The 13,977-nt window shown below is 49.0% G+C and overlaps 1 protein-coding gene across 1 annotated transcript in view; it reads right to left on the reverse strand.

Moving 5' to 3' along the window:
• PLCG2 (phospholipase C gamma 2) overlaps nucleotides 1–13,977 on the reverse strand; it is a 137,374-nt gene that overhangs the window by 84,774 nt on the left and 38,623 nt on the right. The window contains exon 3 of the mRNA XM_008139703.3: nucleotides 759–902. Within this exon, the coding sequence (XP_008137925.2) occupies nucleotides 759–902 (144 nt within the window). The remainder of the gene's footprint in view (nucleotides 1–758; nucleotides 903–13,977) is intronic.

A 13,977-nucleotide genomic window follows, 5' to 3' on the forward strand; every position in this document is an offset into this window, starting at 1 on the left:
ACAGCTATCTGACCCTATATGAAATGTGCCTACCGCTGCTTACCTTTCAAAGCTTCCCCCCGCCTTGGTCGGCTTTTAATGGTGTTAACTTTCCCTCTCGTCCTCCAGGATTGTGCACACAGTTCTAAGTCAGTAAGTTCTAGGACTGGCCCTGAAGGCAGCTCCAAGCTTCTGCCCCGAGTAACGCGCCTCAGCTTCCTCACAGCTCTTCTGCTGGCCTCCCAGAGGCCTCTCTGGCTTTCTGGGGGATCCACAGGGCTGACCAGAAATCTGACCTCCAGATACATATGCCTATACGGGTGCACATATGCATGCATGTGTGTGTGCATGCATGTGTGTAGTGTGCATACATGTGTGTATGTGCATGTTTACTTGTGTGAGACATGAGATTTCAGGATAGTTCCTTCAGATTAGATAAACTGAATAAATGGTGGAGGCCAGGCTCTGCTGAACGAAAATGTAACGTGCCGTTAGCTCTCAGCATGAGCCAGGCAGGCCCTTAACCTAATCCTTACCACATCCCAATGAGGCCAGCATTACGATTCTCCCCATTTCACAGCTGAGCAAACGGCAGCGCAGGGGGGTTGAGTAGCTGCCCGAAGGCACACAGCTAGAAAGGGGCAGGGTTAGGATTCAAAACCATGGTGCCCCCAAACACGTTAGTAGGAAGGCAGGTGTGAGCATCCTGCTTCTAGGGAGTGCCCTAAGAAGGAAACTGAGGCACAGGGAGGCAGAAAAGCACCCGGACATGCACCCACTTGCTAAGCTGAGTGTGCTGAGGACGAACTGGGTGCCATACAGGATGGTGAAGCAGCAGTCTTCCTTCTGGCGGACTGCCTTTGCACGCTCAAAGTCCTTGGAGCTCTTCCCTGGGCGGATTTCCTTGATCTCCATGATATCCACTAAAAGAAAGTGAACATGAACCAATTAGAAGCCGGAGTTCACCCCCCCGAGGATGCAGCCACATGCCTGCATCCCAGAAACATGGCCCAGCTCCTTCATTCCCCAGCCCCTCAGCCCTGCCCCAACTGCAGGATTATGTGCAAATAAATAAAATGCTTATTGTTTTAAGCCACTAAGTATTGGAATCGTTCTACAGCAACAGGTAACAGAGATAAAGAGGAATTCCACCTTGACCCAAGGAGACCCCCTTCCCTGCCATGGGATAACTGTGCACTGTTACAAGGAGACAACCTTGACTGGTCCCTTCCTCCCCTTTTTTTCTGTCAAAAAGCACCTTTTCCTGGGAAGGACCCTTTCCACATGCTTCAGATGAAGCTGACCCAGCCCTCTTGACCTCCCACCACAACAAGCCAAAGACAGGTCCAAGGGTCCTGGAAATAACCAAAGTGCCCATCCCCGGCACAGTGATTGGCTCAGGGACGAGCACATGGCCCAAGCGAGGCCCATCAGAATCCTCCTGGGACTTATTTGACCAGAGCTATTCATAAAATTTGTCCCGCTGCTGCCAGCTGATAGAACATGAGGCTGGGGGAACAGAGATGGTGTGGAAAGAAAAGATTGAGCCCTGATACGCTATTTGAAGCCCTGGGTCCCTTGCAACCGTAAGAGTCCTGGTACATACATCTCAGTGCTTGCGCTGAACAAAGACACAGGAAAGAGAGGTATTCCTGGAGACAAGTGGGGAGGGGAGGAGATCTCAGCTTTGATGCAGGATCAAGGAAGAAGGCAGATGAAGTCTAGAAGGTGAACGTAGCGTCAGGGTTGGAATAGCAGGGAAGGTGCATGGCCATTCGCAGGCAGCAACAGGAGTGTGGGTGCAGAGGATGAAATCATAGACGAGAGGATGGAATGAACTAAGTTTTCTGCTTTCTTACAGCTTCTAGCTAGATTGAAAACACCAGCTAGATCCTGTAAGAGGGGACCAGAGTCATGAAGTAACGTGGGAAGAATTGAAATAAACAACATTTGTTCTGCATCCTATGAGTGGTGGCAGCCACACAGATCAATACATGTGATAAAATTCCGTAGCACTATACACCAACACAGAAACCAAATAAAACACGATTGCATGTAAAAATGGTGAAAACCAACTAAGGTCTGTAGTATATTTCATAATATTGTCAATTTCCTGGGTTTTTAACTATAGTTATGAAAGACGTTACCAACAGGGGAAGCTGGATGAACGGTACGCAGAAACTCTGTACTAGTGTTTCAATGCCCGCAGGAATCTAAAATTGTTTCAAAATAAAAAATTTTGAAAACCACTGATCAACTACAGGTGGCCCTATCCCTGGAAGGGGCGATGGTGTCTATAAACCTGGGGCAGGTAGAGGGGTGGAGGGTCCGATCCCTCTTCTTCACCCAGCCCTGAAACCTGGGAGTCTTATCTCTTCTCTTTTTCTTTAGTCCACAAAACAAACAACAAGACACAGATCCTTTGTGTGTTCTGAAATCCATAACCTTCTAGAAGGAAATGTGCACTGCTGATGTAACTGCTTTGTCAATAACCTAAAAATATGAAAGGTATTCACATTTATTCGCAGAAATTACTCACCCACCCCGCTGACTGCTAATCAAGAGTCTAGTGGCTTCAAGCAAATATTTTTTTTTCCTATCTAATCTAACAATGATTACCTAACCAGTGTCTTTCCCCATAAAATTTCTCTAAGAGGGAATCTTTGAATTAGCCTACTGTGAGTTTGTTTTTTTCTTTGCAGCAATATTATAATAAAAATTTGAGCCATGACCAGTGTGGCTCAGTTGGTTGGGCATCATTCTGTGCAGAAGGTTGCCGGTTCGATTCCCGGTCTGGACGCATGCCCAGGTTGTGTGCTTGATCCCTGGTTGGGGGTGTACAGGAGGAGGCTGATCGATGTTCCCCTCTCACATTGATGCTTCTCTCTGTATGTCCTTTTCCTTTCCTCTCTCTATAAAAGTATTTTTTTTAAAAAGCAGGAGAATTTATTAAGACCTTCCCTGACTACTCTTTAAAAAAAAATTGGACAGATGTGACTAAAAAAATTTTTCAGATAATGTAACATTATTGTCCTCAGGCAATCACCACGTCTTATCAATTCTACTTTCTAAATTGCTCTTGAATTTGTCAACTTCTATCCATTTGCAAGGCTAGCACACTGTTATATCTTGCTTGGTCTACTGAAGTAGCCAGAAGTTACTCCCAGAACCATTTTTATGAAATGCTCATGCCACTCCTGGGCTTCAAACCTTCAATGGTGCCTCAATGCTGTTAGGACTAAGAACCAAGGCCCAGGGTGGGCCCCTGCATGCCCTCCCCTTCTATGCTCCTGCCACAGTGGCTCAATCTCAGAACCTCCAGTGGGTCGCACCACAGACATCAGCACATGCTGCTGGTTCTGCTAGGAAAGCTCTTAGCCTGGTTAGCTCCGAATTCTCCCCTCCAGTCTCAGCCCACGCACCACCAAACTCACAGAAAGCCCTCCATCCCCTCCTATTATACAGGCCAAGCCCCTGTCCCCCACTCCTGGACCAGAGGCAAGTGCTTACTAGTGTGAACTATGGATTCAGTGCCCTTTCCCTAGATCAGTGGTCGGCAAACTCATTCGTCAACTGAGCGGCAAACCGCGGCTCACGAGCTGCATGTGGCTCGCGAGCCGCGGTTTGCCAACCACTGCCCTAGATGGTGCTCCTTCCCTCACCGTGTATCCCTACCTCAAGCAGAGATGGTGGGATCCAGTGCAGCCTAATAAGTAGTTGTTGAAAGAGGAAAGGGACAGAGGGAGATGGGGACATCGACAGGGACAGCACTAGAAATGGGGCAGAGGGAGAGGGAGACAGACAGACACACACACACACAGATATGAACAAACACAATCGGAGACACCCACACAGGGCAAAAGAGGGACAGACACCAGACACGAACAGAGGACAAGCCACTCAGACAAGGAGAGAGATGCAAACACATACACACACACAGTCAGACAGAGAAAAAGCAACGTGTGGGACAGAAAGACAATGAAAGACAAGCAGCCACCGAATGATGCAAAAGGCCCTCATCAGCCACACGCTGTCCTTCACTTCAGCAAATGCAAGCATCCTGTGGAGGCCAGCCCTGTCCCAGCTGAGGGCTGCAGGCATCCTCCTTCCTCCGCCAGGACTGGTCTCCTCCATCATGTCATCCTGACCCTTTCCCACTCTCCCCTCCCCCGATTCGTACTGGCTTATTCATCATGCTTCTGAAAAGACTATGCTTCCTCCATTGAATTGCTTTTGCTCCTTTGTAAGCCGTCAGTTGACTATATTTGGGCGGGTCTATTTCTATGCTCTCTATTCTGTCCCATTTCTATTTGCTTATTCTTTCGCTGATACCACCCTGTCTTGGTAACTAAGGCTTTACAGTAAGCCTCGCAGTAGGGTGGCATCCGTCCTCTGGCTTTGTTCTTCACTGTTGTGCTGGCTATTTGTGGGCCTTTTGCCTCTCCACATAAACTTTAGGGTCAGTTTATCAATACCCACACAATAGCTTGCTGGAATTTTTATTGAGATTGTGTTGAATCTGTAGATCAGGTTGGGAAGAACTGACATATTGAATACTCCTGTTCATGAACATGAACTAGCTATTCATCATGCGTTTAACCATCAGCCAGACATTCTGCTGACTGTACCTGGTCCAGTCCTGAAGAGTCTTACAGACACATCAGTCTCATCCTGGATAAAAAATAAAGGCAATAACAAGCATGTAAAACTCTTACAGTGCTAATGCTTTCTGAGTGAGGCAGGGATTCTTGTTCAGGTGTTTACTGGGGAGGGAGGAATGCTCACAGGAGAAGGAGTGTAGGGAGCAGGATGGGGAGGAAGAAAGCTAAATTAGGCTGCGGTCCTCAGCCTGCTGGCACGGGGCTCTGGACCATGGATCGCCCCAGGGAAGTGAGTTCTCCTGTGGGCAGGAAGCTGGCCTTGTCCTCCCTGCCTTCAGCAGCCGGGCGGGGTGGGCAGGCCTGCTAATGTGATCCGGGAGGGCCAAGCCAGCACCTCTGCACTGACGTCTCAATCCTCACAACACTGTGGCGCAGGTACACTGGCTGTCCCTAGCTTATAAATGAGGAAACTGTGGCATGGGGTCCCCTGGCCAGGGTCACCAGCTGCCAAGTGGAAGAACCAGGATTTGAACCCTTATATTGCTTCTTGTGGTCAAGCAAGTGACTATGAGAAGCAACATTAGGATATGCAGCCCTCGTCCCACTGTGCTCCAACAGGAAGTCCCACCGCATGCACGCATGCACACACAGGCTGCCTCCTGCCCACATCAGATCTCATTTACTTGACTTCTCCCCAATACTGCTTCTCTGTATTCCTCTCCACTGCTCTGAATTGACCGGCCTGCTATTTTATATCTGTGCTATTAAGGTTCCTTACTAGCACCGTTTGTATTTATAGGTTTATTTGTTCACCCCCAGGAGAACAGCGATTGTGTCTGTCCCTTTACAACCAAGTCTCACAGCCGCCTACATCAGAGCCTGGCTCAGAGCTGATCTCAGACCTCTGTGCAATGAATGAATTAGGTTTCTCGGGTGTCTTGGTTTGGCTTTCCCCAGAAACAGACCCTGAGACAAGGACTTGAGCACAAGCCGTTAATTTGGGAGGTGATCCCAGAAAACAGCAGTGGAGGAGCAAGCTGGCACCCACGGGGCACTCTGACAGTCCTGAGAGCTCACCTCACTGAGAAGCGAGGGAGCTGGGGTCCTTACCCCGCAACCCCTATCTGCAGTAGGCTGAGGGCTGCGTCTGGGGCCTTAACTCCCCGGGCCTCAGGCAGAGGGCTGCAGTGTTCACACCACGCTGCCCTCAGCTTGCGGAAGAGAATGCTACAGCAATCGAGGTCAGCCCTCGGCAGCCTCTGCTAGGTCAGACGATCCATTTCTGTGCCACCCCACTGGACGCAGGGATCATTATGTCTGAGGGGGCAATGGCCCACTGTCTCTCTACTTTAGGCAAAACAGTGATGAATGCGGACAAACACCAGTTACTGAAGAGATTAGCTTTCCTGGGTTCCCCCAGCAGAGCCACTACAGGGAGACGGACAAGATGTGACTGCCCCCGTATATTCCATAGTCCCAAAGGTGGGTCTGGAATTAGATATCAGTGTGTGTTCATTCTCTCTCTCTCTCTCTCAGTATAATGTCTTCATTAAGATACTAGAGGCCTGATGCACGAAATTCGTTCAAGAGTAGGCCTTCCTTCCCCTGCTGCCGGCACCGGCTTCCCTCATGCACCTGGGACCCAGGCTTCCCTCCCAGCCTCAGCTTCATCCGGAAGGTCATCTGGAAGGATGTCTGGTCTAATTAGCATATTACCCTTTTATTATTATAGATAGTTCACATACTATACAACTCATCCACTTAAAATGTACAGTTCAGTAGCTTTCAGTACATTCACAGACACCACCAAAGTCAATTTAAGAACATTTTCATCAGCACAGAGAAATCCAACCCTTTCGCTGTCACTCCCCACCTTCCCCTCAGCCCCACACCAGCCCCTGTATAAAGCTGTCTCTACAGCTTTGCCTAGTCTGGACATTTCATATAAGTGGAATCCTGTAACATGTGCTCTTTTGTGCTTGGCTTCTCTCACTCGGCATAACGTCCTCAAGGCTCATCCACGCTCTAACCGGTGTCAGGGCTTCACTGCTTTCTGTGGAGGAATAATATTCCATTGTCCAATCACCCACTGATGGACACTGGGGTTGTTGCCACCGTGTGGCTATGAACATTCACGTACAAGCTTCTGTTTGAACACCTGCTTTCAATTCACCTGCTTTCAGTATCTCCTCAGTGAAAAGCAACCCTCCACTGACTACACCCCACCCTCAGGGCTGCAGGGGAAATGGTGAGGTTCCCAGCCATCAACCTGAGCCGGGGAGGGCACGCATGGATAGGTGTAAAGTCACCTGCTGAGCATGAGCCTGTGGCTGGGGCTCCATGAGAAGACAGAGATGGAGCCCCCACCAAGCCCTTCACAGCTGTCACTACCACTTCCCAGGCCTTCTGGGCGGGCAGGGGCCAGCTATGGGCACCAGAGACTGCCCACCGTTCGGCCACCCCCTTGATTGACAGGAGCCTCAAGAAGGCAGGAAGCAAATCCCTCACCAGTGGGGATGGTTTTCTATGGTCATCAGCAGTCTGAGGGGCCTGCTAAGCACTTTTGTTGACGGGCCCTGCACTTGATCTTGCACCATTCAAGGGCACCCATGGGTGTGAAGCAGGGAGGCAGGGAAGGCCTTTTGCACTCACGTAAGTTAATCCCAAACCACCTCTCTGACCAGCGCTGGGGTTGCAAACTCACAAGTTCCCAGAGGCTCTCTAAGTCATAAGGAGCTTGTGGCTGGTGGTTAGTGGATGGACTCAGGAACCAGCCCACCTGGGTTCAAGTCCAAGGCGGCTTCAGGCAGGAGCTTCACCTCTCCATGCCTCCAGGTGACCAACAGAAGCACTAAGCGCTCTGAGGATTAAATGAGTATGTGTCTGTCTGTGTGTGCACGTGTGTGTGTGTTAAAATAGTGCCTGATTTTAACTAATAAAGGTGTACTAACTTCTAAACTCTTGTTAGCTATTATTTTTAAGATTCATGCAATTGAACAAAGCTGCTCACGTAAGGCATGAGAAAAACCGTCCCTCAATTTATCTGTTGTGGGAATTGAAGAGGCAAATCCATATGTACTGCTGTGGGGAAAAAAACCTCCACAACGGCATACGTAAAATAGGATCTGGATGTATGTGCCTGTGTCTGTAGGTGTTTGTTTAACCACATGTATGCACACATGTGTGCATGCAAATATTATACACAGGTGTCCATTGTTTCTCAAATTCTATCTGAATATCCACTATAACCTCCAAACATCGTCGACCCAAAATGCACCTGTGCTGAGACCACACCTACAGGCACCCATGAAAATGCTGGTGTGTATCAGCTGCAACCGGCGCTGCAGGTCCAGTGCTTTCATGTTGAAAGTCATCATGCGTCTAACCCAGGATCCCACCCGCTTAATGCGTCCTTCTTGAGCCCTAGCATTGGCTTCCAACAAGCAAATGACCAGAGTCCCAGTTAGACGACATCTTTAGCGTTTTTAACAGACTATTTCATTGTCATGTCTATTAAGTTACAAAGTAGAGGGCAGAATAAGAAAAAACAAATTTCAGAACCAATCCCATATAGTACCCTATGTAATTTTCACAAACATGCCCAGTGACAGTGCATTAAAGTGACAAACGAATAGGTATTTGTTGCTGTCAATGCAGAAGTATTTGATGTGCTGGTTTCTAGGTGTTTAAGGGTGTTAAGCAACACAGGGGAAATCTGATCAGGGGGTTAATACACTACATTTGTATCCAGGTAATAGGACGTAATACACTGCTGTGCTGTCCAAAAATGATGCTCTCCATCATGCGTTCAGGAATGCAGTGGGCTCAGCTAAGAAGGGATGCCTGTGTTTGTACATGTGCATGTGTGTCTAAAAGTGTGAGAAAAGGTTAAAAAAAAAAATTACCACCGATTTGCTGACCGGAGTTCCAGTGGGAAGGGTGATGAGCAAAATGGCCGGCATGGCCGAAGCCGGTTTGGCTCAGTGGATAGAGCGTCGGCCTGCGGACTCAAGGGTCCCGGGTTCGATTCCGGTCAAGGGCATGTACCTTGGTTGCGGGCACATCCCCAGTAGGGGGTGTGCAAGAGGCAGCTGATCGATGTTCCTCTCTCATCGATGTTTCTAGCTCTCTATCCCTCTCTCTTCCTCTCTGTAAAAAATCAATAAAATATATTAAAAAAAAAAAAAATGGCCGGCATGCGGGTCTTGGCCTGCACTGCTTGGAATTTTTGCCACAAGGGCACACACAGTCATTCAGATGACTGACTTTATTCTCATAGTGGGCTGTGGCGGCCAGAGCTCAGACCCTGCACGCCGGTGCGGTGGGGCTCAGCAGCCGTGCTTCCTGCTTGAAGAAGTAAGATAACAGCCACAGCAGCAAGACCTCATCTTTGCACAACCCTCCCCCCTTCCCGGCATCACCTGGGCTTCCCCAGGTCCCATGATCTCCCGCTGCCCTCCCCACCAGTCACCTGCAGGCGCATAGTTGGGTTTTCGGCCCCCTCGCTGCCTAACTCTACCACCCCCTTTGCTGACTGTCCACCTGACCCTGTTCTTCAAACTCCTGTTTTCTCTCTCCTCCCGCTGTTGATTCTGGGCCCCTCTCAGGCTGCCCGCCACCACGCCTAGACTTCCTCCTACCTTCACACCAGGCACGTGGCCTTGTCCCCAGTTCCCATACTCAACCTCAAGGGGCACCATCTGCCAACAAGCTTAAAGCATCTTCAAGGAAGCTCCAGGCGGATTCAAGGGGAGAAGAGACAGCCAAGGCTTGGCTTGCGCTCCTCCCACACGTAGCCCACCCTCCTCTCCTACTTTCTGTCATTCGATCAGCCAGGTGGTGACTGAGATCACGCTGAGAGCGAGCGGGGATGAAGCAGACAGACCCAGTCCCCACCCCCGGAAGCTCAAAGCCTGGAAGGGAGGACAGACCCTGTCCAAACCGGCACCTGAACACGTCAACCTACATCTCAGAGGAGCGAGACACCATCGACGACTGGGACTTCTCCCCAGCCGCGGCAAGGAAGGCTTCTCTGAGGGCAAGCGTCTTGGCTGCGTTCTGAAGGCTGGAGTGAAGCTGGTGACGGGACAGGAGGGAGCCCTGGGGAGCAGAGACCTTCAGATCCCTGCTCGGCTCCACAATGGCAGGTGGGGGCTTGGGCAAGTCACCTCTGCTCCTTCCTCACCTGCACACACAGTGATAACAGGACCTCCTTCCCTGAGCTGTTCTGCAACCAAGATGCAGTTACACGCACTAAAAGCGCTGTGGTCCCAGGAGGTCTCAGGCAAGCTGAGTTTAGCTATTGGGATGAATGTTCTTTCGTCCCCTTTCTATGACACCTTCACCACGGCGGGTGGTTTCGCTTTGTCTCAGCACTGTGTCTCAGTGAAGGACCCTGCTCGAAAAACCAAGGGGAGTGGGTTATTTCAAATACGTGGCGACATCTGACCTTGAAGCCAGATTTTTAAAAAAGTGTGATTCGCTGCAGCACACGTCGTTAGAGAAGGTCTATCGTGGGACAGTAGAAATAGCCCAACTTCACAAGAATCTAGCAGACATGCGCTTCAAGTCGAACTCTACCTACCCGAACTATATGAGCCTTGAGGTGGATTTCTTTACTCTGGCTCTGCCTCTTTCTCATCTGTAAAATGGGGAAATAGTATCTATCCCACAGGTAGATATACCTAAAAGAACTTGGTAAGATGTAAACTGTCCTGTGAGTTTTAAATATTAATATCATTTTAAAACCTAGAAATGGGGGGAGGAGGGGACTGCCCTCATCTTTGTTAAAAAAATAATGAACAATTGCTGAGACTGTGTTGACAGCCAGTGGAGAACACGCCAGCCTCACGCTTCCCCCTGGAGAGACTCAGTAACAACACTCAAATAATTAGCTAGCTGTTGCTGTGATGCTGTGTCTTCACCCAGAAATGTTTGCTGGACCGTCTGCTGTGGGTTTAAAGTAATCCTGGAGAAACTGACCAACCTTCTCTTTCCTCTGGGGACTCCCTCTCCCCAGGGGAGCAGGGAATTCACTCCAACAGGAAGGTCTGCAAGAAGGAACTGGGCATGCCCAGCTCAGCCTTCTTGTACAGATCTGGTTCAATCTATGCCCCTGGAACCACAGGCTCTGCCCTACTCCCTGCGGCAGCTGCTTCTAAGATGCCCCTGGGCATCCCACGGTCCCAGTGACGGAGTGAGCAAGCCAGGGGTCAGGGGCCACGGACTCTCCAGGCAGCTCAAACACAGAGCAGACCTCCTCAGAGCCGTTCACCAGTTACCTGGGTCTCGGTTCTCTATTGTTTCCGCACTCGGGAAGAGAGAAACGGGAGCTTTAGGACCTGGCCAGTTAAAACCCAAACACGGACCATCAGATAACCCTTTACATGTTCATTGTCATAGTGTCACTCAATTCTGATGTCTACTCCCTCCTGCTGAAATCAAAATGAGAATAATTTCAGGCACTGACATGGGAGATGACTTTAAATGTGTTATGTCTTGTGATGTATTTTAATGTGACTTGGAAAAATACTCATCTAGCACCTCTAAATGGTGAGGTCAAAATTTCTTCTTTATAAATTTAAGTTAAAAAGAGTAAGTCAATTTTAAGACATGTATTCGGTATAAAACAGATGGAATGCAGAAAAGACAAAATCGTTAATGCACGGAAGGCCTTACACTTTATACAAAGCCTCTTAAAATGTTAATTCGTTTTGCTGTAAGCCAGTTCTGTATAGCAAAACTACACAGGAGAGCCTCACTATATAAAAACAAAATACAGATTTCCCTTCCCCCCCAGACTGACCAGTCTTTACTTTTTTTTTTTTTTTTTTTTGGAGCCATATACTTTTGCTTCTGACACTATTTCTCACATTTCAGTCATTTGTTTATCAACTTTATAAAGCTTGTCGTATCTGCATAGTGCTGGCACTGTTTGTCTAATATTTGTCTTTAAGTCAACTCACCCTTTTCACTTGAAGAGCTATATTTTAAGAATAAGTTCATGCTTTTGGTTAAAAAAAAAAATCTCACCCATCTATAATAATAAAAGCATAATATGCTAATTAGACTGGACAACCTTCCGGACCAAGCTGGGGCTATAGGGCTATGAGGGAAGCCTGGGTCCCGGGTGCCAGAGGGAAGTTGGTGCTGGCAACTGGGGGAAGGAAGGCCTCCTCTTGCACGAATTTTGTGCATCAGGCCTCTAGTCCTATATAATAGGGATTGTAAACTAAAGTCAGTGGAAACTGAACAATTGACTAAATTCTGCCTAGAAGCTGTGGATGCCTAAGGTACAGCCCTCAGCATAGTTCTGAGCTATAAAGGGAGAGAAGCAGTTGTTAGAGGGACTGAGGCCCAGTGAGCCACAGAAGGACTCACAGAAAGAGACAGAAGTCAGAGCACTGGCTACCTCGGGGCGCAGTCAGATTCGGAGCTTGGGGACAGTCTAGATCCAACCTGGGAAGGGTGGGGTCACATGTAAATTTGAGTCTACACTCACCATTTGTGCGTCTTACCATATGTACGTTATATCTTATTAAAGAAAACGTATGTCTTTCAGAAAGAGACATTCAAATGTTAGAAATGGAGATGGGTGTGGCTATTAGGAGGGAACCTGAGGGGTCCTTGTGGGGATGGAACTGTTCTGAATATTGACTGTGGTGGTGGGTGCAAGAACCGACACGTGACAAAATGATATAGAACTAATCACACACACACACACACACACACACACACACACACACACAGGCAAAACTAGGGAAACTGAGCAAAGCTGGCAATAGATTGAGTCAATGTCAATATCCTGGCTGTGATATCACACTATAGTTCTGAAAGGGAAATTGGGTCAAGTCTACGTGGATCTCTCTTTATGTGAATTTACAATTATCTCAAATTTTCAATTAAAAAATAAAGAGTATCAAAAAAGTAAAAAACAACAACAACAACAACAAAACACACACACACACACATGCTTATCCCAAACACATGTTCTCCTTGACATGATCAGAAAGGCCATAAAGGACTCTCGAGGCAATTGTGTCCCTACCACTGGGCGCTGCATGGAAATCATGCTTTGCCATGGCACCCGGGGTACAGTCCCCCCTGGGGGACACTGGAGAGAGCATTCCTCACTCCCACCCCGTAGGCCACCGCGCCATCCTAGAAGCCAGCTCCGTGCTCTGCTTTCCGCCACGATCCATACTATTTCTAGCCAGACCAGAAATAGATGCTCGTGCTGCCTTCTGATAAGGCAGTCATTGAAACCCAGAGGAAGTGGCATTGCTGGGCCTGGCGTGGGGGCCCACCCATTCGCAAAGGACAAAGACAACGGAGAACACAGTTTCTATGGAAGTCTGCAAGGAGTCCGAGTGTTCTCAGCCCCCACAGAAGAGCAAACACAAACCCCCCCTTTCAACAACAGCCTCTCATTTCATCACACCCTTCCCGACCTTCCCGACCGCAGTCCAGCCAGCAGCACTGCCCAGAAACATACGCTCATTCTTTGAGTCTGAGGGTTTGCCCTTTGTGTTTTTATAGGGAAAGAAAGGTTCTGAGAACATCGACAATTATCTCAACTTTGACCACCTGGGGTAAAGAAAATTCTAGAAGTTGACTGATAATTGAATCCTCCCATGGAAAATGCTGGTCCTCATCCTCCTGCCTGGGACCTTTTGGCTTCAGAGGAAACCAACGAGGAGAAAGAGAAGGGGAACCATGTTTACAGAAACACCCAGCACAGCCAGGCAGCAAACCAGAGATTCTGATACAGGTGTGCTCATCTGCGGCCGAGATGGCCATCTGCATTTCCCAGAGAGGGAGAATGAGGCAGAGATTCAAGCACTTGTCCCAGGCCACACTGGTCCAGCCAGGATTCGAACCCCAGTGGTCTAGCTCCGAAGTCTGCACTCTTAACCACTGCGCAGGGAAAGATGCGTCCTCTCCAAGGAATACTGCCTCCCCTCAGACCTCGCCCTGGCCTGGTCGGTCCTGCTGGATCCTTCTACTCGGGAGCGTCCTCGGAAGGATCCTGGCCCAGAAGCCCCTGTGGGCAGCGGCAGCTCTGAGAGTGTGTGGTCTACTGACCACTAGCCAAGTGCCTAGTGTCCATCATCTCATTGGTGCCTCCCTGCCACCCTGTTATCAACACCCCCGTTTTGTAAGAGAGGAAACTGAGGCTCCAGCAGGTTAGGTGAGCTGGGGTCAGAGCCCTACCGGGCCAGCTCCAGAGACAGGGCTCTGCAATGCCACCCACACCAGCTTCTACGGAGACTGACCTGCCAATGCTGCCAGCAGAACACGGAACGCTGCCAAGGTCAAGCCCAAGGGCAAAGACACCTGATTTGGACAGAGAACAGACCAGGCCCTCCTTGCGGAATATTTATGAGGTGTCAGAGCT

The sequence above is a fragment of the Eptesicus fuscus genome, chromosome 21 (assembly GCF_027574615.1).
Source record: "Eptesicus fuscus isolate TK198812 chromosome 21, DD_ASM_mEF_20220401, whole genome shotgun sequence".
Lineage (NCBI taxonomy): Eukaryota > Metazoa > Chordata > Mammalia > Chiroptera > Vespertilionidae > Eptesicus > Eptesicus fuscus.